General features: G+C 35.8%; 1 protein-coding gene across 1 annotated transcript in view; it reads right to left on the reverse strand.

Moving 5' to 3' along the window:
- Positions 1 to 25,530, reverse strand: part of LOC125343043 (sodium/hydrogen exchanger 2-like) — a 69,608-nt gene that overhangs the window by 39,620 nt on the left and 4,458 nt on the right. The window contains exons 3-5 of the mRNA XM_048335356.1: positions 24,266 to 24,516; positions 8,487 to 8,704; positions 4,969 to 5,165 (exon numbers count right to left, since the gene is read on the reverse strand). Coding sequence (XP_048191313.1) covers positions 4,969 to 5,165; positions 8,487 to 8,704; positions 24,266 to 24,516 — 666 coding nt within the window. The remainder of the gene's footprint in view (positions 1 to 4,968; positions 5,166 to 8,486; positions 8,705 to 24,265; positions 24,517 to 25,530) is intronic.

A 25,530-nucleotide genomic window follows, 5' to 3' on the forward strand; every position in this document is an offset into this window, starting at 1 on the left:
TGACAAAAAAGGAGACTGGCATGTTAGGGCCTAATTCTGGAGAATCCTACCATTTTGAGCTTCAGTAGAGGAGAATTTGCTTACAAAAAAAGACTCAAAAATTCTCAGAGAACTAACTCTTGGAGGATTTGCTAAGAAAAGTAAAGCAGATGGTATTTTTGGAAAATGGGAATATATCACAGAATGTAACTCTGCAAATAAAAAAAAAAGTTGTATAGCATTAGAAGAAAATGAACTGTCCTAACCTGAAAATATAGAGGTCACTGGAGACAGGCAAAAAGTTACTTTAGTGCAACAGTGAAAGTATAACTCTGACTGTAGTTAAGTGCCAGTGAAGTGTGGAGATACATTATGAAGGCAAGTTTCTTGAGTGTACTTGGTAATAATAATCATAATATCTTAAAAGGCAGAGTATTTTACAACTTACATAACTGTTAACTTTATGGTATACAGAACCTTAAAATACAGTTACTATATGCTTTCTCTACAAACAAGGTTACTGAGTAATCAATCAATAACATGTATATACTTTAAAGGCCAGACAGTAAGGGCATTAAAAAAAATGAATGCCTGAATGAAAACATAAGCAAATTTCCCCAAAACATGTTATATTTGATGGGGGACTTGGAACTAATCTGCTTAAAGCACATCATGACAATTCCTCAGTCATTACTAAACAGAATGTAACACTGAAACCCCCACCCCCACCCTACCCCCAATTAATTGGTCATAAATCTTAAACCAGATGAAACCTATAAGTATGTTCACCACTAGGTGGCAGTAACATATCATGAAAAATTCTCTAGACTCTGGAATTAATCTTCTCACCACTAAAATTCTTTGATCAGTGTTTTAAAATGCATAATATCATTATTTGAAGTGACATTGGAATTTTAAATATAAAATGATAAACTCTCTGAAGGGCAATGGAATACATGGAGGAAATTTTTTAAGTGTTTTACAACTAAATAAATTACTACCAGGGATATTAAGAATTTCTGAAGTTTGGAATTCTTTATACTGACTGAATTTTGCAATTTTAGGTAGAATTTTACTACCTGATATTTACATTAAAGTAAAAGTCAATTAAACTTGCATTCAAATTTTAACTTTGGATTCTTAAAATGCAATCCATTAATTGTAAAATAAGAAAATAAACATTGAATCTTAAACTCGCTTAAAATTTTTCAGTACCTAAAAAATCACTTCAGATATCAAAAAGAAGTGTCTTGTTTAAAGAAAATTTGGGGGCCTGGCACAGTGGCTCATTCCTGTAATATTAGTTACTCCAATGGGGAAATTGGGAGGATTGTGGTTTGAGACCAGCCAGTATAAAAAAAAAAAAACTTAGCAAGACCCCATCTCCAAAAATGAAGTAAAAAGAATGGTGCATACCTGCAGGCTATAGAACAGCGAATCAAGATAAGAGGCTACCTCTCAGTAAAAAAACAAAAGCTTATCCACAAAGTAATTATTTAAATGGCTGAAGGTTTGGATCAAGAGGTTGAGTACCAGTCTAGCAAGTATTAAATCCTGGGTTCAAACTCCAGTACCTGAATGAATGAATGAATGAATGAATGAGATAAATATGATAAATTGGAGATCTGGACCAAGACAGAGGTTGAGTAAGATCTTCTAGCAATTATCTTCAAAGAGAAACACCACGTTGTACAGCAACTCACACATCAAAGTATCTCCTCTACAACTAAGGAATTCAGATAAAAGAGCATAGTGTCTGCTTGTAATTGAAGAAGAATGAAAAGATGTATGCAATTGAGAAAAAAAGAAAGAAGGAGTTACACATATTATCTCCCTGCCTACTTTAATCAATACAGCACAACAGGAACAGACAGCTACTTTGAGAAAAAGAGAGAGGGAATTAAATTTAGGCCTTAGATTTGACATAGCACTAACTCCACTATGGCCAGACTCAGCACAGAGCTCAGACAGAGGACAGAGCTCACAACTGAGTCTCTACTCTGGCCCCCGCACCAAGCACAGCCCTGTACCCTAGAAAGACAGATTCAAGTTTTGTTCCATATCATTCTGTTTTGGAGTAGGAGTGGTGTGAGTGAGTGTGTGTGTGTGTGCATGTGCACGTGCCTGCAGGAGTATACGTGCCACACATCATCACTGAGACTACAAATCCTTGCAACAGTGAGACTAAGGGTCAAATCATTTTAGATAAACTTGGCTGACCTAGATACTATTATGTGGCCTCCAAACTCAAGCAGTAGAGATATTACTAGCAGAGGGCTCACAGAACTTCCTCAGCACCAAACAGGGCCATGAGTCCCTAGGAGATGGACTGAGGCTTTGGCTTGCATCATCATCCATTGTGGTATGGGTCTTGGTGCACTTCAGAGACTGAAAGTCCATCTTTGCTTCTGTGAAACTCAGAAATTACTCAGTTTATTATCATTGTAGGGCAGGGCATCAGGCACCGGTGGCTCATACTTGCAATCCTAGCTCCTCAGGAGGCTGAGATCTGAGGATCACAGTTCGAAGTCACTCCGGTTAGGAAAGTCCATGAGTCTCTTATTTCCAAATAACCACCAGAAAACCAGAAGTGGCACTGTAGCTCAAAGGTATAGAGCACTAGCCTTGAGCTGAAGAGCTCAGGGACAGCACTCAGGCCCAGAGTTCAAGCAAACCAAAGAATTGCCTTCAACAATGCGGTCCAAACTCAGGCCATGAGTACAAATTGAACTCTGGATATTACTATTAAACTGGTAAAACCTATCACTGAGCAGACCTTAAAAGTTTTTATCTTCTGACCTGGTTGTAGACAGAGCCCCTAAAGAAGCTCCACTGCCAGGCAAAGACACATGGTTCTATATTCTTGGTCTTCTATTCAGGCAAGCACCACCTCTGCCCTGTTGCCACATTTCTAGGTCAGAAAGACCATGTTGGCAACAGGTAGCCCATACAAGAGTGGATCTTGGATACAACCCAGTATTAAACTGGTTTTGCTTGAATGTGTACTTAGAGTGTGACATAGTTTGACGGCTCTAGTTGTGGTCTGGGAGCTGGAGGATGGACCACCCATAATGATTCCTCAGAGATCCAGAGAGAACAGTGAGGTATCTGAGCAAAGCCTAGAAACCATGGTTTAGGCAACTAGGTACCGTGGCCTAAGAGAGAGTTTCATGGAAACAGACTAATTTTTCTACATACTGTGCAGTTTCTTTCTGACTCATACAGCAATAGCATATTTGAGACAAACTTGGTCTTAGATTATTCTTTAGTGATAAAACAGTGATAACACATCAGCAATGAATCACAGGTAAACCTGTACTTGGACATCATTCAGTGCAGAAATAGAAAATAGAAATGACTACAGGATCAAAGAAAATCAGTGAAAAGAGTTTAGGGGGGTGCCTGAAGTTCTAGCAAACATAAAGCCCTGAGTTCAAACCCCTAGCACCATCAAAATAAACTTAAAATCATGTTGAATATTTTTCTAACTACAAGAAAGCTCTAGAATTTCTACAAATACATAGAAATTAAACAACGTATCCCTGAACAATCAAGGAAACAAAGAAGTCAGCAAAAATTATAAATTTCTTGAAACCAGTGAAACTGGAGGCATATCATACCCAAACCTATGAGATACAGCCAAAGCAGTACTAAAGAAGGAAGTTTATAGAAATAAACTCCAACAACAAAAAACGACATCTCAAATACCATTAATTTATCTCAAATATTTTCATCTTAAATAAATAGAGAAGAATGAAAGTAGAAGAAAAAGATCAAAGCAAAAATGTAAGATAAAGATGAAAAAGGACAAAAATCAAACATCAAAGAAACAACTGATTTTTTTCAAAAGACAAATAAAGCTAAATTCTTAGGCTAAGAAAAGGAAAGAGAGAGAGTGCTCAAATAAAATGAGACCTGTCACCACAGAAAAACAAAAGGTGATTCGAAATTATAATGAAATAGATGCTAACAAAGTTGATAACCTAAAAGAAATAGATATATTCATGGACACATAGATCTTATCAAGATAGTGTCATGAACAAATAGAAATCAATCTTGAACAGATCAATAACAAGTAGTGAGAATGAATTAACCACAGCAAAAAATTCTTCCAAATATGTTCTATATGGCCACATAAAGATGAAAATATTTGTAAAAGTCTTCAACAAAATTCAGGCATGCCAAATCCAATAGCACTATGGTCAGGTGACATTCATTTTTCCAATCAAAGTGAAAGTCAATACACACAAATCAATCTAGGCAGTACACGACACCAACAAGATAATGGACAAAAACCATATTATCATCTCACCAAGGACATTGGTAAAATTCAATATTGTTTTAAGGACCATTTAATAAAGACCATTGCCAAAGAAGGCAAGTTTGAAATTTTTCTAAGCTCTTGAGTAAGACAAAAATGGCCATTCATCACTTTTACAGAACATATTACTAGAAGTGCTAGCCAGAGATCACTCAAGAAAATCATATTTCTTAAAAAGGGAAAGCCAAGTCTAGTGCCTCAAGCCTATAATCTTAGTTATTTGGAAGAAAAGAACAGGGAATTACCTTTGTGGCCAGTCTATTAATAAAAGTTTACAAAAGTCCATCTCAACCATGGGTGATGCCCATCTGTCACTATGGTGACAAAGGAAAGCACAAACAAGAGGGTCACAGTTCAGGCTGACTTTGACAAAAAGCAATAAAAATATAACATGCCTTCTTTCATATGAAGAACATAGACATTTTAAAAGGAGATATGACAATAAAGGGAGACACTATTGGGAAATGAGAAGGGGGTGGAGGGTAGATATGAGAATAATGGAGGACAGATATGATCAAGTTATATATATGCATATATATCTGATGTCACCATGAAACTCATTTGGCACAATTAATATATGTTCACTGAAAGATAAATACAACTGGGTAAACAGAAGAAAAACAGTCCATTGAGCAGACCAAATCACACTGTTTCAGTGATTTGCTTACCTGCACAAAAACAGTAAAGAAAATAACAACTGTAGTTGCAGCAATGAAGAGCTTCTTTCTGCAAAACTCAGGGAGCAGGAAAACAAGGGAGAAACAGATTGCTCCTCTCAGTCCTCCATAGGCTATAATAAACTGGTCTTTTCTGGTGACTGTATTCACGTGGTATTTGTTCACGAAGAAAGTGAGCACAAGAACTCCTAAAAAGTTCCAGTAAAAAGAAGAGGGGATCTAACTAGTCAACATAAAGGAAAACATTACAAAAGCGTTATAATATCTTATAATGCCTTAGTGCTAAACCAGATTGAAATTGTAAGGATTTAAAATGAATGTTTAAAATCCCAAACTAATCAAAAATAGAAAACTTATTTCATAAAGTTGCTTTCAGGGAACCTACCCTGAATAGTTACACTTTTGTAATATGTTTTGATTGTTTTTAATTTTGACTGTTCTTAGTTCGTTTAGAATGAAAGAGTGCAATTTCCTTCACTAGACATGTAGATTGTCTAAGATATTCAGCAAAAGGTAATCTCCACCAGAAATAAAAGGAACTGTTGTTTTCTGTCTTGTAAATGCTATTGAGCTGATGAAAACTAGTGAACTAAAGCTAGAGAATGTGAACTTTGCAAGACTTCCTGAGATTTGAGGAAAAGTTGCTTTCCTCCTGTACCCTTGGGTCTAAGTTGTGAAATTATCAGCTGATTCTTTGTTACTCACATATGACTTAATATCTAGCTTTAACCATAGATTTAGTACGTTATATACCCACACAGTTTGAAAAGCAGTACTTAAATCTTTCTCCCACAGATAATATCGCCCTCTAGTGGTGGGTTACACTCTATTCAAGTTACAGGCTACTTTTTCAACTCCTCTCAATGTTCAGTGCATCTTAAATATGATAGTATATAGGTATATCAAATGATTTACTTCAAGACCATAAAAATAATCCACAGGCACTTCATAGGATGTCTTAGGCTTAGATATTTTACCCTAAATTTGAGCTGAAATAAGTTATCCAACTGACAACTTAGACTCACAAGAAATGAATGTGGGATCTTTCTATACCTTGGTCAATCTTACCTAATTTTAAAATATTTAATTGCAATTTAAAGGTGTTAAAACATTTATTGATGTGGAACTTATGGAGTTTCATGGATATATATGTGAATGCTTTTCATCATGTTTGGAAAGCTTTCAGCTACTGCACAGCAACTGCAAATGCTTATTCTGTTCTTTTTCTTCTCCTTTGCTTTGGTACTTCCATCATATATGTGCTAGTAGGCCCCTTTGTCTGAAGGACTATTAATTTTATTTATTTATTGTCTCCATTTTTCAGAATGAAGAATCTACTGATTTAAATAAAAACTAATAAAAGCAAAATTCTCTCAATATCCCACACTTTTACATTAACTTTTAAAAAAACTGTTTCTTCAAGTTGTTTCTGCTAATCAGATACTAGTTGACAAAATCTAGACTTTTGACTTTTAAAAAGCTGATCTTATGTAGATCCCTATACTAAAAAAATAATGAAAATGTTCCTAAGTATCAACTGATTAAAATGTTTAATAGTTTGCAAAAAAAATGTGATTTAGCCTAGCACTGGTGGCTCATGCCTGTAATCCTAGCTACTCAAGAGGCTGAGATCTAGGGATCATGGTTCAAAGCCAGCCCAGGCAAGAAAGTACATGAAACTCCTATTCAATTTATCACAAGAAAAATGGAAACAGAGCTTTGGCTTACAGTGGTAGAGTAACAGCCTTGAGTAAAAGTGCTCAGTGACAGCACCCAGGCCCTTAGTTCAGTCCTCAAGACTGGTAAAAATAAAAAGACTTAATATGGTTAATGTCCAAAGGCAAAATTATACCATATCTTAATTATCCTAATTAAAATCCAGATTTCTGCTATTCTGCCCTTGTACTACAGGCCATGAGATGATAGATAGATAGATAGATAGATAGATAGATAGATAGATAGATAGATAGATAGATAGAAGATAATGTTCAGAAATAAGACACTATTGGAAGCAATCTGTTTTGTCTCCTGATTTTTCACAGAAAATTACATATATGCCCATCTATAGAAGTGCCAATATTTAGTGTTTGCACTTAGTAGATGTTAACATCTTGTAGAAAATATTCTCAATTATCTTTGGTATTTTTCCTTATCTATTAGTACTTTTGGTAGCATAAGAACACAACATAGATATTGTATTCAACTTTATTTTTAAATATTTAAATGAGAAATTTTATAACCTGTTTTTTTTTCCTGTAAGCTCAGAATAGCTATAAGTAGCCTTCTGTAAACCCATATGGCATTCAGCAGATAGTGTCACTATTAATGTGTAAGCTCAACACTGTTTAATGGATAATAAAGTACAACCTAGCCTAACTATTCATCACTAAAACACTAAGCAACTTTCCTAATGTGCCTCTCACTGTTGTGAAAATAAATTTCACAGCTTCTACTGAAAAATCTACAGTGATAATCCTTCCTTTGTGGTGGTACAGCTATAAATGTCAAGAAAAGATAATAAACTATCAACTCAATTCCTACGCATACTATAAAATAGACAAAAAATAAAAAGACAGCTCATTTTATGTGGCAAAGGATGTGTGATGCTTTCTGGACAAAACTCCACTCTATATATTTCCCTTCAACGTGACTGGGATTTTTTTAATGTCATGGTTGGATTGGGAAAAGTTTAGCTGAAGCCAGAATAATCATATAGCAGGTGTGTCATGGGGAAACCAGATGTCACTCAACCTCTTCCAGGGTTTGAGTAAAAGACACAGATGGTACACATACTCCTTCTGCAGGAGCCAGTATTCTCCAAGGTGTAGTCAGTCCCTCAAGTAACACCAATGTAGATATTACTAAGGAATCACCATGTGTGTAAAGACAGGAAGTTGGAAAAATGAAGTCAAAGGCAGTGTTGAATTTTACTCTTTTGTAAGCTCAGGTGAGGCAGGGAGGGAAAAATCCTCTATAAGAAGTACAAGTTCTGCTCTAATCTCACAATAAGCAGTAGTGTTGGGTAGAAATTCTTTGTAACACTAGGAGAGTGTGTATTTTTGTCATATTCATCTATATTATACTAATATTTGTAGCACAAGTAGTATCCAAAGTGGGAGCAGTGGTTCTAATAACAGTAAAGATATTCACTGAGAATTTATGTTAAACCAGGCTCTTTACTGAGCTCCTTGACTGGATTATCTCACTTAATTCTCACAATATCTGGAAGATGTCACCAAGATCAGCTTCACTCTCATCTTCCCATTGAGGAAGCAAAGGCCTAGAGTGATTGTATAACTTTCCCAGATCAATATGCTTAAGAATGACAGGAGGATTTGAATTCAAGTCTTATTACTTCCAGAACCTGTCTTTAAATCTTTATATTAAATACTCTCTATATAAATGGATATATACAAAGTATATTACACTGGAAGTTTAAATTTCTAGATTCTAATACAACCCCACGTTCAGTTGGCATAGTTTTATGTATACAACAGCAAGTGCCATACCTAATGCTCTCCATATCAGACAGAAAATGACAGTGAAACAAATGTAGGGCCAATTCCATTCATGACTATTTCCAATGGTAGAAATGCCAAGGAAGAGGAAGATCAGTGTGTCACTAACACTGCTCCACATTTTCATGAAGTACTTGATAGTCGTATGGGACTTCTGAGAAATGTTAGCTTCCACATAGCGTTTCATGCTCATAGCACAGGTGATAATTCTAAAGAAGAAAAATCAAATGTGTGACAGAAATATCTCATTCATCTTTAAGGGGAAGTAATCACATGCACAGTATTGCAAGCTGAATCATAATTCTTACTGAGGCAAATTATACTGTTCAGGAAAATGAAAACCATACTATTTTCTCAGAATTTATACAATAACATTTTGAAGACTTTTGTAAGCTTAGTTTTCAAAATCAATGACAATTTCTATCTTTTTGTGTGCTGAAAAACTCCCTGCCTGCCTTATCATCATTGACATTGTCTAATCTGCCCTTCTGTATTAGGGTTATCGTGTACTAATCATTAGTTGGCAGCAAACCACTAACAGGCAGGTGATAAAAATGAGAAAATTATCTTGTAGCATGTATCAATAAAAGTAGTTCTCAATGCCCAGGTAGTTTTAACTATTTTATTCTATCCAGTGTGCTTTCTTTTTTACTCTGTTTCTTTCCATCTTCAAGTAGTCGAACAAAGGGGTTTCAGTTCAACATGCGAGTTTGTGAGTACAATGCATCTTGATCAATGCCATTCCTTTCATATTTCACCATGCTTACAAAGTTGTTTCCTTCTTCCTGTTTAATAACAATTTTTCTGCTTTCCTCAAGAGCACTTTATTGCACCTATCCACCCACCAAAATCATTTCTGGCTTGCAAGATTTTCCTCCTACTGATCTTCATTGAAGACTCAGATGTTTAGATGAAGAATTGCAGTGGGCAAAGGATGAATAAATGCAGCAATGGCCGGGGCTGGGGATATGGCCTAGTGGCAAGAGAGCTTGCCTCGTATACATGAGACCCTGGGTTCGATTCCCCAGCACCACATATACAGAAAACGGCCAGAAGTGGCGCTGTGGCTCAAGTGGCAGAGTGCTAGCCTTGAGCAAAAGGAAGCCAGGGACAGTGCTCAGGCCCTGAGTCCAAGGCCCAGGACTGGCCAAAAAAAAAAAAAATGCAGCAATGGTATTCACTAAAGACTACGTGGAAAATGAACTATACAACTTGTGGGTGGAGACAGGAGGGAAAAATTGAGTGAGGGAAGTGGTGACATTATCCAAAAAGAAATGTACTCTTCACCTGGATTATGTAACTGTAGCCCCTCTGTACAGCACCTTTATAATAACAATAAAAATTAAAAATAAAGTAAAATTTCCAAATAAAAAGAGAATTGGGACAGGGAAACCAGAGGCAAAGATGCAGGGAACATTATACGTGCAACAGCAACATGTTAATTCCTCATACTAAATTATTTCTAAATCATTCTATACTGAAAATGTGGAGAAGACTGATAGCCATCCACATATCTGCCCTCATTTCAGACCCTACAATAAAACAGACATTTTTCCACCTAGAATAGAACCATTTCAAAATGTAAAATACACACACACACACACACACACACACACACACACACACTACCCAAATTAATAGCCATTAAGTTAAGAAGATCAAACTTGGAATCAGAGATACTGATGGGCTAGGAGTTCAATTTTTTTTTAGTCATAGATAAACAAACAGCTTTAAATTTTGTAGTATGATACTCCAGGACATTAGATAGATAAAGATAGACAGACAGACGGACAGACAGACAGATAGATAGATGCTTGCTAACTGTTGAATTCATCTACTCTGGAAAGAAATGGTAAGAGAATTGCCATCTGTAAAACCCAAAGCAGTAGATAAAGCATTGATCTACAAAGAACTATGTTTACATTTCAACCCATGCTTACAAAAGGTCTCTGGGGTGGGAGGACTGCTTCCTTGTAGCTTTAGTGAGATCCTAGGATGAGTCCTCAGTGTGGAGATGAAAAAGATCTCCTTGAGCTTCTTTACTATCAGCAAGGATGCAAGGATTTACTGAAAGTTCCTTAAAGAACTTGTAGATCCTCAGTGATTGCTGCACTCAGAAAGTCCTGCATTTGTCTTGTGAAATTCAAAAGCAATAATTAAAGGCATTTTAACAAGCTTAAAATAACTTTTTTTTACCTACTTGTATATATTGACATAAAATGATAACTAGCATCTCTACTATGCTTATGTTGTGATGAGTATGCCTTCTAAATGTTTTTACTGTTTCATTTCCGATTAACTGTTAAAATGTGTCCTCATGGTACAGGCATGCCTAGAACCTTCATGCTATGGATGAATGAGGAAGGAAGATTAAATAACCAGCTCAAGGTCACATTGATACTCTCATAAGATCAGTCCAAAATGAAGCCTCCTGGTGCTTTTTAAAAGAAATATGTCTGGTTGTTCCACTCTGGGAACATAAGAAGAAAACATTTTTTTTGTTGTTGTTGTTTTGTTTTGTTTTGTTTCCCAGAGCTGAGGACCGAACTTCGTGGTCTTGCACTCGCCAGGCAGGCGTTCTTCCGCTGAGTCAAATCCCCAGCCCCAGAAAACGATTCTTTTTTTTTTTTATGTTCCCAGAGTGAAACAACCAGAAAACGATTCTTTAAAAGCTTCTCTGATGTATTCTTTCTCTTGTCTACAAAACCATTCAAAAAGAGAATTTTCCCAGTGATTATCTTCAAAATACTTGTTTTCAATCAAGCATTGTTACTAATATATTTTTATCTGCCAAATTGCATAATATTCAAATTTTTGGGACAAAGATATTTCCGTGTTTTGAATTGCCCTATTTTCATTTTAGTTTCAATTACTTTAAGTAGGTAGGCTTGGTCAACTAGTAAGTAATCATTGCTTCCAAATGCAATAATCAACCATCTGCTCTCGATCAATCATAGACTTTTACTTTCAGTAATAATTCTGTGTGCAAATTTTGACAGAGAAATCTGAATTCTTGTTATAATTATATCTCAGGAATGGCCTATTTTATTAGGCTAGTGAAATTTACTTTATATTTTTTATTTTGAAATTCTGAAGTAATCTTAAAAATACCTTAAAATGATAGAAGCATCAAAAGCCTTAAGTGAATTAATTCATTAGTCTCAAGAGAATTCATATTCTTATTTTCACTATGTTCAACATTCTACTAATAATAGAATTTGGTGATTTGATAATTGTAATGCATTTCTAGTTTCTCCACCTGTTACCATGCTAGATTTATTCTCATTTCCCATTCTGTGCTTTAATTAAGAAAAAACAGTTCAGTGGCCTCAAATAGTACTTGTCTTGGAGTTAATCTGTGAGCATTTGAGGGAAATGGAATAATGAAATTCTTGGCACCTTTGCCTTGAACACCTGCTGAAATGCCTGAAATACTCTATGCTCCCTAATATCTCTTGCAGTTTGAAATATAACTAAAATATTACCCAGAATATATCAGAGTCACCATATGCCAAGCACCATGATTATACATATCTGTGGTGAGGCAATTCCCAATTGATTCTGGCCAACATTTCCTGAATGTGAATTTTGTGATTTTCCTAGTGTCAGATTGCTGTTCTCAATTAATTTATGATCTAAGGTGACATGATAGCATTCTGACAGTTATGCATCAAAGTAGAAATCTGACTTACATGTAGGCTGATTGTTTTTAAAGAGTAATTCTAATTATTCTGTTCTCTTTTGCAAGTTATAAGCAATTCTGCAAAACCAAAACTATGATTTGATCATTTGTTTTGGCTGCAAAAACAATAGCTAATGAAAATGGAAATATTGGGCTGGGGATATAGCCTAGTGGCAAGAGTGCCTGCCTCAGATACACGAGGCCCTAGGTTTGATTCCCCAGCACCACATATACAGAAAACGGCCAGAAGCGGCGCTGTGGCTCAAGTGGCAGAGTGCTAGCCTTGAGCGGGAAGAAGCCAGGGACAGTGCTCAGGCCCTGAGTCCAAGGCCCAGGACTGGCCAAAAAAAAAAAAAAAAGAAAATGGAAATATTGCTGGACACCTTTAATCATAGCTACTCAGGAGGCTGAGATCTGAGGATCACAGTTCAAAGCCAGCCTGAGAAAGAAAACCCATGAGACTCTTATTACCAATTAATAACCAAAAAGCCAGAAATGGAGCTGTGGCTCAAGTGGTAGACACCATCCAGGCTGTAAGTTCAAAACCACAGGACAGGCACACAAATAAAGGAAAGATCAAAATAAGACAGTTATTCAAATAAAATTTAGAAATAAATCGGAATAGATACTTTTTATTCACTATTAAAGAGAGCATCTTTAATAAGATGCTTAGAATCACTAATATTTGAGTGTATAATATATTTGAATTACTTTTCACATATTCTTATATGTAATCGTCACAGAAAAAAACACAAATTGTAAATAATCTGGCCCAAGATTAATAAACTCTTATGTTACAGAGCAGAACTCAACACTGACACAAATTATCTTACATAGATATGCTTGGGTTTTTTCAAATTTTAAAATGTTCTTAGCCTGAATTCATGCTCCAGGACCAAAAAAAAAAGTAGTTCTTAGCTAGAAAGCCAGGCATTCTTGTGGTTCATGCATGTAGTCCTAGCTACTCAAGAGGCTAAGATCTGAGTATAACAGTTCAAAGCCAGGATGGATAGACAAATCCAAGAGACTCTTAGCTCCAATTAACCAACAAAAAGCCAGAAATGAAGACTGGAGTGGTAAAGCTCCAGCCTTAAGTGAATAAGCCCTAAAAATGTCTTACCAATCTAACTTGCCTTGACAAACAAAATTTATCTTTGGTAAATATTTATGGAATATCTGTGATATTCTCATTAATGAATAAAACAGAAAGAATGCAAAACACATTGTCACTGTGGAACTGATGTTTTCAGCCCTGAGAGTTAGAAATTGCTACAACTTGTTCACATATGCATCAAGTTAAATAAATAACTAAATGCTTCAAGGCCACCTTGTGGAGGATTTCATGATTAGCTACTGATGAATTGTTCTTACCACCTAGTAGCTAACAAGAACCAGAATTTGCAGAGTGTCTAATGACATTGAAGTTTTATTCATAGTTAATGGCTAAAGAAAGCAGGTAGAAAAAGCGACAACCTCCTGGTCCTCAGTGTTGAAGAAGCCAAGAAGTTAACCTGTCCTTGTCTTTTTGTTTTGTGTTTTGTTTTTGTTTCCAGTCCTAGGGTGTGCACTCAGGGCCTGAACACTGTCCCTGGCTTCTTTTTGCTCAAGGCTAGCACTCTACCTTTTAAGCCACAGCACCACTTCTGGCTTTTTTCTATATATGTGGTGCTGAGGAATCGAAACCAGGGCTTCATGTACACGAGGCGAGCACTTTACCACTAAGTCTGGGAATATGGCCTAGTGGCAAGAGTGCTAGCCTTGAGCAAAAAGAAGCCAAGGACAGTGCTCTGGCCCTTAGTCCAAGGCCTAGAACTGGCAAAAAAAAAAAAAAAGCCAGGGACAGTGCTCAAGCCCTGAGTCCAAGCGCCAGGACTGGCAAAAAAAAAAAAAAAAAGAAGAAGAAGAAGCACTTTACCAGGAGGCCATATTCCCAGCCCCCTCTCCTTGTCTTTTTGACAAAATATAATTTCCTGCCTTTGGCTTTTGTTGAGGTTACCATGCTTTCTTTCTCCACTTGCATTCTGGTCCAGACCCTGGCATTACAGTTCATAGATCTCTTAGTTTTTACATTCATTGTTTCCTATCTTCCTTTGAGTATGAATCTATTATTTCCAGTATGTTTTTTGCTTCATTGAGATTATAAAACCACAGAAAGCAAGGACCTTATTTCAAGTTTTCTTGGATATCTTATTAAAATAAGACCAAAATAAAACTTACAATAGGAGCTAATAAAGACATGTTTTTTGTTTGGATTTTTCTTGGATATCTTATTAAAATAAGACCAAAATAAAACATACAATAGGAGCTAATAAAGACATGTTTGTTGTTTGGATTTGAGAATGCCAATGGGGCTGCAGATGTAGCTTAAAGAAAGGATACTTGAGGCTGGGGATATGGCCTAGTGGCAAGAGTGCTTGCCTCATATACATGAAGCCCTGGGTTCGATTCCTCAGTACCACATATATAGAAAATGGCCAGAAGTGGCGCTGTGGCTCAAGTGGCAGAGTGCTAACCTTGAGCAAAAAGAAGCCAGGGAGAGTGCTCAGGCCCTGAGTCCAAGCCCCAGGACTGGCAAAATAAATAAATAAAAATTAAAAAAAAAGAAAAAACAGAAAGGATACTTGTCCAGCATGCCAGAAGTCCTAACTTCAATCTCCAGGACCACAAACAAAAGTATACTTGGGGAATAACAATTGACTTAAAATACTACTCTTGAAAGAAAGGAAGGTGAGAGAAAAATGAGGGAGGGGGTAACAAGTTTGACAAGAAATGTACTCAATACCTTACATGTGTAACTGTAACCCCTCTGTACATCATCCTGACAATAAAATTAAAACAAAAGAAATGCAGAGCATATCTTTGCAGAGTCTCTGAAATACTAAATCAGCCATATTTTAAATGTTCCTTCTTTGCATATTAGCAAACAACCAATACTTGAGTTTTCTTTTTAAATAATGTTAAATTTTATTTTAAAAACATAGGTGCCAACAACCCACATCCGTGATTTTAGCTATTTGGGTGGCTGAGAATTCAAGGATTTAGGTCTGAAGCTAACCCAGGCACCCCCAATTAACCAGAGAATTTTAATCTATAGATTAAAATTATTTGGAAGTACTGGGATTTGAACTCAGGCTCTCGTTTCCAAGGAAAACACTTTACAAGTGGCCATGCTACTTGTGGTCTAATGCTATTTTTCCAACCGAGGCTGGGATTACAATTCTCCTACCTATGCCTCCAGTGTAACTAGAATTACAGGCATGTACCAACACACTGGACTTATTGTTTTAGATATGATCTCAAACTTTTTCACAAAGTTGGTCTTGAACAATAATCCTCCTACCTTTGCCTCACCAACGTTAACCAGATTTTTGTTTTGTTTTGTGTTGTGTTTTTGAGACACCGTCTCATAATATAACCCAAGCTTGGCCTCCAAGACACGTCTATTGGCTAGAAGTACAGGCACACATTACTATATTCAGAAGTCAGCTCTTGCAGGTTTGTTTGATTTTGGTTTTGTTGCATTTCTAGGGATTAAACCCAGAGTCTTGTGACTGCTAAGTAAGCATTATTGCACTGAGTTACAAATCTGGCATCCCTGGATTTTTAACCAGTTTGATAATGCCTCATAACCTGAATGGGAAAATAATTAGTCACAAAGTGTCTAATACCAATATAAATACATATGATTATATTGGTTTGCAATTGATAGCTATTCAGAGTAAATTCAACAAAATGAAGCTTAAGAACAGTGTCCTAATCAATTGTAAGATTTCCTTTATTAAGCATGTTATAATAAGCCTGATTTTTTTAATCAATTGAGAAATATGTTTCCTTGTTTGTGAAGCCTGTATCACTCCTAAAAATGTATGTTTTGGCATATTTGTCCTATATTATAGTTACTGTAATGGCTCCTTATCCTCCACAAATAATAGTTTGCTTTGAGCACGTGCTACATAACAGTCACTAGCATATTGTAGTCATTGGCTTTGAATCCTCACAGCAACTGCATCAATTATGCATTTTTCTTCTGCCCACTTACAGTTAATTTACAGTACTATAACTTGCCTAAGGTTATTCACCTAGCAATATCTTGCTCCAGATATCACAGTGACTCCAGAACTAATGACTTCAAGAACTACACTACAAATGGGCACCTACTACCCACCCTGTATTCATAGAAAAAGAAGACAGCCTGTTTTTCATTACTGGGGTTAGAACTCAAAACTTTGTGCTTGCTAGGCAGGTCATCTCCTGCTTGAGACATGACTCCAGCCCATTTCACTCTGGCTGATTTTTAGATAGGGTCTTGCTTTTTACCCCGGGCAGCCTAGACTCTGAGCCTCTCCTCTATATACTTCCTAACTAGGGTGGCAGGTACACATTACTTTGTTCAACTCTTGTTTGAGGTGGGGTCTTGTGAACTTATCCTGGCTGGCTTTGAACTGCAACCCTACCATTCTCTGACTCCTGAGTTCCTATGATTACAGGAGTGGCCACCAGCACCCAGCATGCACTTGGCCTTATTCAATTTGGAATTTGTTGTTGAATGACTCCTTCTACAGTTCACTTTGACCTAGAAGAGACCTTTAAATACTTCATTACTTAATGATCAGCTTCTTTTAATAACAATAAGAATGAATCACTAGAAAAGTGGAATAAAATGAGAGCTATCAAAAATGCAATCTATTTATCATTATATTTAGCAGCATACTGAACACTATAAAGGTTTTTAATTTCTGTGGTAACCAACAGTTTATGGACCAGCACAGGTTTATTGGGCTATCCTCTAAATATCATTGGCCTAGATAACAGTGAACCATTTCCTACTATCAAAACACTTTATATTAGGCTATTACAGTCCTTCTTGCACAGAAGTCCAGATAATGCATGAATCCTGTGGATCATTTACGTTAACACTGTATATCCAAGGAAGATCTAAAAAAATAAAAATAAAAGCCTTGTCTATATTTTTTCTTAAAAGAATAAACCTTGATTTTTGTGTGCTATCTTAAAATTTTTCACGTTTGTTTTTTCAATGAAAGATTCTCAGAAACATTAAAAGTAGACTCTAACTTTTAATTGAAGTCTCCAATATTGATTTGCCATGTGAGTAAAGGAGTTTGTTAGTAATTACATTCTAAAATAAAAGGTCATATCTGCCATTGACTCATTACAGATCTTTAGAAAATTTACTTTCCCTTCTTCCTTAGGTATAGAATATTTAAGAATGGCATCTAATCACTTCCGAGATTTATTTCTCCACAGAGAAGACTTTGTATGACTTATAGAAGCGTGATTAATACAAATAATTTCTTTTCTAGAGTGGCTTCAGGATGTCATATTCAAAAGTCCCCTAGTCACTCATGCACTTATTCATCTTTACATTTATCAAAAAGTGACAATTAAGCCTACAAGCTGTGCAAGTCTTATTACCAATCTTCCTTCTCATATTATTTTCAGCAAAAAGATGTTGCTCCTTCCTGAGATTATTGTTGGCACTGAATTCTACAATGGAGCAACATGGCTGGGACAGAGTAGCTGTGCTGAAGACCCAGGATCAGCTTTATGATTGTTTGTTTGATTATTCTAATATAAGTGATTAAATGTACAAGTAATCCTTTCCTCTAAGAGAAGTATATAAAATGAGTAAGTTTCATCAATTTCGAAAGAAATGAAACAAAAAGTAGAGACATGGTAGCTCACAACTGCATCCTAGCTCTCCAGGTATGAACTCTCCTCTAGACTGGGCCTAGAGAAGAACAGTTGGAGGCCAGACCAGGCACAAAAGTCCATGCAATTCTGTCTCCAAAATAATCAGAAAAATGCTTGATTGGAGGCATGGTTCAAGTAGTAGCATGCCAGCCATGAGCAAATAAACCAGAGGCTCTTAAGTTCAACTCTGAAACCAGAAAAAAAAAGAAAGAAAAAGATCAGAAAACTAGAATAGCTTCTATTTAGTATCTTTAATAAATGTTCCTAAGCTAGGAATGTCTACCAATAAAAGGAAATATGTGTGCCAGACACTGGTAGCTCACGCCTACAATCCTAACTACTCAGGAGGCTGAGATCTGAGGTTCGTGGTTTCAAGCCAGCCTGGGCACAAAAGTCCCCATGAGACTCTTATCTCCAATTAACCACTCAAAAACTGGAAGTGGAGCTATGGCTCAAGGTGGAAGAGCACTAGCCCTGAGCAAAAGAGGCCCTGAGTTCAAGCCCTATAACTTCTGCAAAAAAGGAAATATGTGTTATCATTATACTGTCTGGTTTAATTTATTTATTTTGCACTGGGATGTGGTTCAATTTTAAGTTCAATTATTTAAAGTGTGAATGAGGCTAGAGTAAATACAAAGTAAGTATGGAAGATATAGATAATGGAGACCACAGTTGCCAGGTAAAGCCATCTATCTGTGTATCAGTAAGATAGAAGACAAAAGTGAAAGAGCTCCTAAGGCACAAAGCATTCTACCATTTGAACAGAAGGGAATGACTACTAGATTCCCAAGGTTCTGAAATGTCAGCAGCATTATAATACAAATGTAAAAACTGCATTGTGTGTAACAACTTTGTGCTTATTGGTGTCATTTTTTGGATAAAGTGTTGTCATATGGTAAGATATATAAATTATAAAATGTACTCAATCGTCCAATTCAGATTCATTATAAACCCAGAGAACTATGCTGAAGCACTATTAAAATGTAGTTCACTTCAAATGCACAAAAATAACATTATGTTTTCTGATATTAGAGAAATACTGTTTGAAACTGTATCTTTGTGAACCTTATATCATTTATGGACGTCTTTGATAATTAAAATGTCTCCTTCCTTTGGATGATGTGGACATTAGTACATAAAAAGAATCGTTTGAGAAATTTTCATGTTAATTAGAAATTTAGTTTTCATTCAAATGTAAAGTTTTCCAACTCCTGAATATGACCACAAAGAGCTTATTATAAATGATGTTTCCATAGCATATTTTTAACCTAAGAATGCTCAAAATAATGGAATATGAGAAGTCCAATGGTTCAGAAGCTTACTACACTATAACATCAATATATTATTACAGAGGCCATGAAGGGTTCACTTCATTTTTTGTATAGGGAAATGATACCAGACAAAAATGGCTGTTCTTCTGTGTCATCTGCCAAAAAATTTTGTAAGCTTGGTATTTAATAACAATGCCTACTGTTTTATGAAAGTCTTAAATATAAGGTTAGAATGGATTAGCTGTCTGGCCTAACCATGGTTAATGAACAAATATTCTCCTATCTATACTGGAAAAAATAGCAAATGGTTTCCTGATTGAAATATAGAGCAATTTGAAATCTGAGGAAACAAATTCATGTTTGTCAAGCGTATATTGATCTATCTGGAGAGAGGGATGATAAAAACACATTTTAAAATGTCTAAATAGGAATATATTTAAATGTTGATACACAACAAAGTAATTTTCATTATAATAAAATTGCTTTTTATATATATTTTATGCATACACTTCTTATACAGCAGCTAATGGTGAAGATGGGTGGATTTTTAAAGCAAGAATGCCCAAACTAGTGAGCCTTTGCACGGCTTCAGATTTTGAGTTCTAAGGAGCATAACAGGTGGTTATGAAAGGTAAATCTAAATTTTAGTAGGTTCAGCAAATTTTGTTTTTCCCATAAAGTACCAGGAACATCAGATATATACTATGTATATTTTTATGGTGTTTAATAGCCTCATCAGGATAATAAATTTGAATCTGGAGAACGCAACAAAAAGCCTAAAGTAGGAAATAATTTAATATAATAAACTCTAACTTAGAAATATCAGTGAATGGGGACTTACTGGCTCCAGAAAACATGCATTATTGAAAAGGAACAAAATTAGTTCTATAGTTGATGTGATATACCACTGGAAAAGCAGCCATCATTAGCAATGGTTAATTCATGATCCTAAGAGGGCAAAAATGTTTAATCTCAATTCTCCTAATCGAGTTTAATTACTTTTTAGACCAAATAGTTGCTTCCAACATCCTCCCACAACAAAAATCAATGATGATATTGACTATTCGGAGAACCAATAGTCCTCTAGGTAGAAACTGATTCCTACACAACTCATTTGTGAATATGTGATCAATCCTTGAATGTGTGTACTTGTTCTCTACTTTGATTTTCAAGTTATTGGGAAATGCAATAAAATAGAAGGAAGAGAAATATTTTTTAATTATCATTCTAACTACAAGTACATATCTGCTTCATGCTTAACACAGTGAATCAGTCAACAAATAGCTACATGATTGGTAAAAATATTTTTCGTATTTAAATATCATTTGTTTTATTTTAACCATATGGAAAAATTGAAATTACTACAGAAAAATACTGGAGATTGAACCCAGAGCCTATAAAACTAAATATTGAGGTTCAAAATATGAAAAGTAATTAAGCTCAGAAAGTTTGAAAAGAAGCATTCTGTGTCCATTGGGGGGGAAAAAAGATAAAATATAAGAAGTGATAAAAAATTTTAATTATTCAAATTTACTTTCAGCATCTATTAATTCACTGTTACGTGAATTGTTTTATCCATTTTAATTGTATGTTCAAGCCTTAATTATCAGTTTTGATCATTACATGATACAAAAATCATGGCTCAATTTCTTAATCCATTATTTTCAGTCGAATTGATTTTTATATTAATGTAATATCTTAGAAAGGGAGTCTCTAAATATTTTTAAACCACTCGTGCTGTTTTTTCAAATATATTCAAAGTACACTTTAGGTAATAGAGTTATCAACATAACCACATTTTATACAGGTGTACATTTTTAAAAAGGATATTAGGGCAGCATTTTTGGGGGCAACTTTTTTTTAATTGTCAAAGTGATGTACAGAGGGGTTACAGTTTCATACATTAGGCCTGGGGTACATTTCTTGTACTGTTTGTTATCTTCTCCCTCATTTCCCCCCTCCCCCTTTCCCTCTCCCCCCATGAGTTGTTCAGTTGGTTTACACCAAATGGTTTTGCAAGTATTGGTTTTGGAGTCGTTTGTCTTTTTATCCTTTGTCTCTCGATTTTGATATTCCCTTTCACTTCCTTAGTTCTAATACCAGTTTGTACAGTATCCAGTGTATTCAGATGAGATACAGTGATAGCAAGGGTACAACCACAGGAAGGGATACAAGAGGCTCATCAACAAAAGAAGCTATGATTTCACATGGCATGTTGAAAGTAATTACAACAGTTATATAACAATCGCTTCAATAACAAGGAGGTCATTTCACTTAGCATCATTTTATGTGTTCATAGGGATGTAGATATTAGGCTCTTGTCATCCTCTGCTGTGACTAGCCTAAACCTTTGCTAATTATTCCCTATGAGTGAAAACATAGAATCCATGTTTATTTGGATCTGGCTTACTTCACTTAATATAATTTTTCCCAAGTTCTTCCATTTCCTTACAAATGGGTCAATGTCATTCTTTCTGATAGATGCATAAAATTCCATTGTGTATATATGCCACATTTTCCTGATCCATTCGTCTACTGAGGGGCATCTGGGTCGGTTCCATATTTTAGCTATGACAAATTCTGCTGTGATGAACATTGTTGTGCTGGTGGTTTTAGTGTGCTCTTGTTTGTGGTCTTTTGGGTAGATACCCAAAAAATGGGGCTGCTGGGTCATAGGGGAACTCTATGTTTAGCCTTCTGAGGAATCTCCATACTGCTTTCCAGAGTTGCTGAACAAGTTTACATTCCCACCAATAATGAAATAGGGTTCCCTTTTGGCCACATCCCCTCCAAAATTTGTTATTGTTAGTTTTCTTGATAAAGCACATTCTTACTGGGGTGAGGTGGGATATCAATGTTGTTTTGATTTGCATTTATTTTATGGCCAGTAATGTAGGTCACTTTTTTATATGTCTCTTGACCATTCTCCTTTCCTCATCAGAAAAGGAACAGGCCTGAAGACCAATGGAATAGAACTGAAGACCCAGAAATGAACCCACAGAACCATGCCTACCTAATCTTTGATAAAGGAGCTAAAAAATAGTCTGGAAGAAAGATAGCCTCTTTAACAAATGGTGCTGGCAAAATTGGTTCAACACCTGCAACAAACTAAAACTAGATCCTTATATATCACCCTGCACCAAAGTCAATTCCAAATGGATCAAAGACCTCAAAAAAGAAAAAAACAGGGGCTGGGGATATGGCCTAGTGGCAAGAGAGCTTGCCTCATATACATGAGGCCCTGGGTTCGATTCCCCAGCACCACATATACAGAAAACAGCCAGAAGTGGCGCTGTGGCTCAAGTGGCAGAGTGTTAGCCTTGAGCAAAAGGAAGCCAGGGACAGTGCTCAGGCCCTGAGCCCAAGGCCCAGGACTGGCCAAAAACAAAAACAAAACAAAAAAAAAAAAAAAGAAAAAAACAGATACCCTGAAACCACTACAAGAAGGAGTAGGAGAAACATTTGGGCTCCTTGGCACAGGACAGAACTTCCTTAATAAAGGCCCAGAAATGCTACAAATCAAAGAAAGGTTGGACAAATGGGACTGCATCAAACTGCAGAACTTTTGCAGGGCAAAGGACATAGCTCGCAAGATCAACAGAAAGCCCAGAGATCGGGAAAAGATCTTTACCGGCCATACAATGGACAAAGGTCTCATATCTAAAATATATGCAGAACTAAAAAAATTAAATTCCTCCAAAATAAAACCACAAAGGACCAACAGCCCCCTCAACAAGTAGGCTAAAGACTTAAATAGGGAAGCTTTTAAATGACAAAAAGTTTTCCTAAATCCCTTAGTCTAAGATGGTCTGAATAAAATCTAAACCATTTACTGGGTTTTGTGAAACCACCTCCAAAGCAAAATAAGGAAAGATCTATCTTCATTAGGTTTAGCAGGCAAAAGAACTAAGTTTACTGGGTCATAGCCTCAAAGGGCACTTGAATCCTAACCCAAAATAAAAGATGCTGCACATTTAATACGGTTAAACCTCAGGAGGTGTTCACAGGCTGCAAATAGAGTTAACAACATTGTTTTCCCTATTTTACATTCTTTCAGGACTCAAAACACACCTGCTAACAGTCTTCATATTGTCAAGACTTTTTGAAAGTCCAGGTGCTCAGAAGAAATTACTTAAAATGTACCATTTTAAAAACTTTGGACAATGCCCTAGATTAGGAGAATTAAAATTAAAATGTTACATTCAATTCCACACATTCCTTATCTCTTTTTGTCTGTCTCTATTAATATATGGTGCACACAGTAAAAACCAAAGACAATTTAAAGCTCAAACTACATCTCTTAACAAATTAAGATACAACAACCCAGGCCCCAGATACAATCCTTGCTTTCAACCTACAACATTTTTAATCTAAAAGAAACTCATTCTAGCTAAAACGGCATGCCATTTATTATTCACAGTAAATCCTTTTTAGAATTTAGAGTAGTCTAACGGCATTAGTTCTTTGAAACTTAAAGCATTTTAAAATTTTTTTCCTTCTAAGCTTTTCGAAAGGTACAGCATGTGAAAATACTATTTCTTCTTATTCTAATAAACAAAGTGAGATGGCCTGTCTAAACCCTAATTCAAAGTGTTTAGTACTTTGTACACTACTCTTAGTGGTAGATAAGAGAAAATCAGTATATCCTGTATAGTTAATGTAAGAAGAAATAAAATTTTTTAAAAGTAATGCAATGCTTATGTTTGAACATATATATACTAGCAAACTTACATATGCATTATACTGTATGATCTAATTAGCATAGGAACCATACTTGGTCAGACCATTTTTCTGTTAGAATTATAAACCCTTACAAAGATACAAGATTCTGAGAATTGTCATTATACAAGAAGGAATCCATATTGCTAAGTAATTGGGATCTAGCACTATAACTTCTATAGAGAGCCTACAAACTTAGTTGTAGATATAGCTCATGTAGTAGTATGACCAGCAGACTAATAGAGGTAAAGGAAATCTTAGAAAAGCATAAAGGGAGGATGATTACCTCTTATCAAAGACATACAATTTTCTAGATTCGTGGTAGGAAAATGACACTCAATTCCTAAAAGAAATTGTCTAAATTAAAATGTAGTTTGGATACTTACGCCACAATCCCTGAGAGATGGAACATTTCAGCAGTTAAGTAGGAAAGGTAACTATATAAGAAGACAAAGAGGGGTTCAATGACACGGATGGTCTTGGTAAAGCGGGTAGTAAAGGCAGCACATATGCCAAACAGGAACCCAATGAAAACTCCTCCTATTCCAACTAAAAAGAACTTTCCTATTGCAGCAAAGATATCCATCAGCTTGATAGATGGCATTTCATTAAAAGATTTGAACAGCTTATAAAGTACCTGCAATAAGGAACATAAAGAAAATGTATCAGTTGAAGTCTCCAATGATACCCTTCTAATTTCTTGAGCTCCTCCACTTTGAAGTCTTCTAATTCCACATTCCTCCCCAACATATCCTTAGAAATCTCCCCTCAAGCCAGGTGCTTATGTCTCACACCTGAACTATAAGCTATTCAGCAGGCTGAGAACTAAGGATAGATGTTCGAAGCCAGCCCTGGAGGAAAGTCTGTGAGACTCTTAGCTCCACTAAACTAATCAAAAAAGAAAAAGGAAGTGAAGCTATGGCTCAAGTTGTAGAGAGCTAGCCTTGAGCACAAAAGCTCAGGAACAGTGCCTGAGTCTCAAGTTCAAATCCCAGAACAGGCACAAAAAAGTCTTCCCCCAAAAAAGAAATATTCCTACAAATCATCATCAAACTATGCATTATTTGTTTTAAGTTTTTCTGATAGAATGTGATGATATTATTCAAAGATAAGATATACTTATCTAGTGTGAATCTAAAGATCTCAATAAAATTTATCTCTGGTTTTATTATTTATTTGTGTGTGTATGTCTGTGTCTGTGTCTGTGTCTGTGTCTGTCTGTCTGTCTGTCTGTCTGTCCTCATTCTCTTGTTTGAAGATTTTTTTTCACTAGACCACTGCTCTATCACTTGAACCACAGCTTCACTTCCAACTCTTACTGGTTAATTGGAGATTAGAGTCTCATGGATTTTTGTACATGGACTGGCTTTCAACCACAATCCCCCAATCTCAAACTTCTCAGCATCTAATATTATAAATATGAGCCACCTTCACTCAGTTTATCTAGTTTTCAACTAATAAATGTATAGCAGTTAATATGGTAGCAAGAAATCATTGCCAATTTCTAAAACATATTAGTGATTGCTAAATCATTTTATCCCAATGAATACACCTATTTCTAAGAACTGGGGTTTTTTAGTGGATCTCAAATTCCTGTGGTTTTCATAGAAATAAAAAAGCTGAGAAAGTCTCTTAGCCCTTTATATCTTCC

This window comes from Perognathus longimembris, chromosome 28 (assembly GCF_023159225.1).
Source record: "Perognathus longimembris pacificus isolate PPM17 chromosome 28, ASM2315922v1, whole genome shotgun sequence".
NCBI lineage: Eukaryota > Metazoa > Chordata > Mammalia > Rodentia > Heteromyidae > Perognathus > Perognathus longimembris.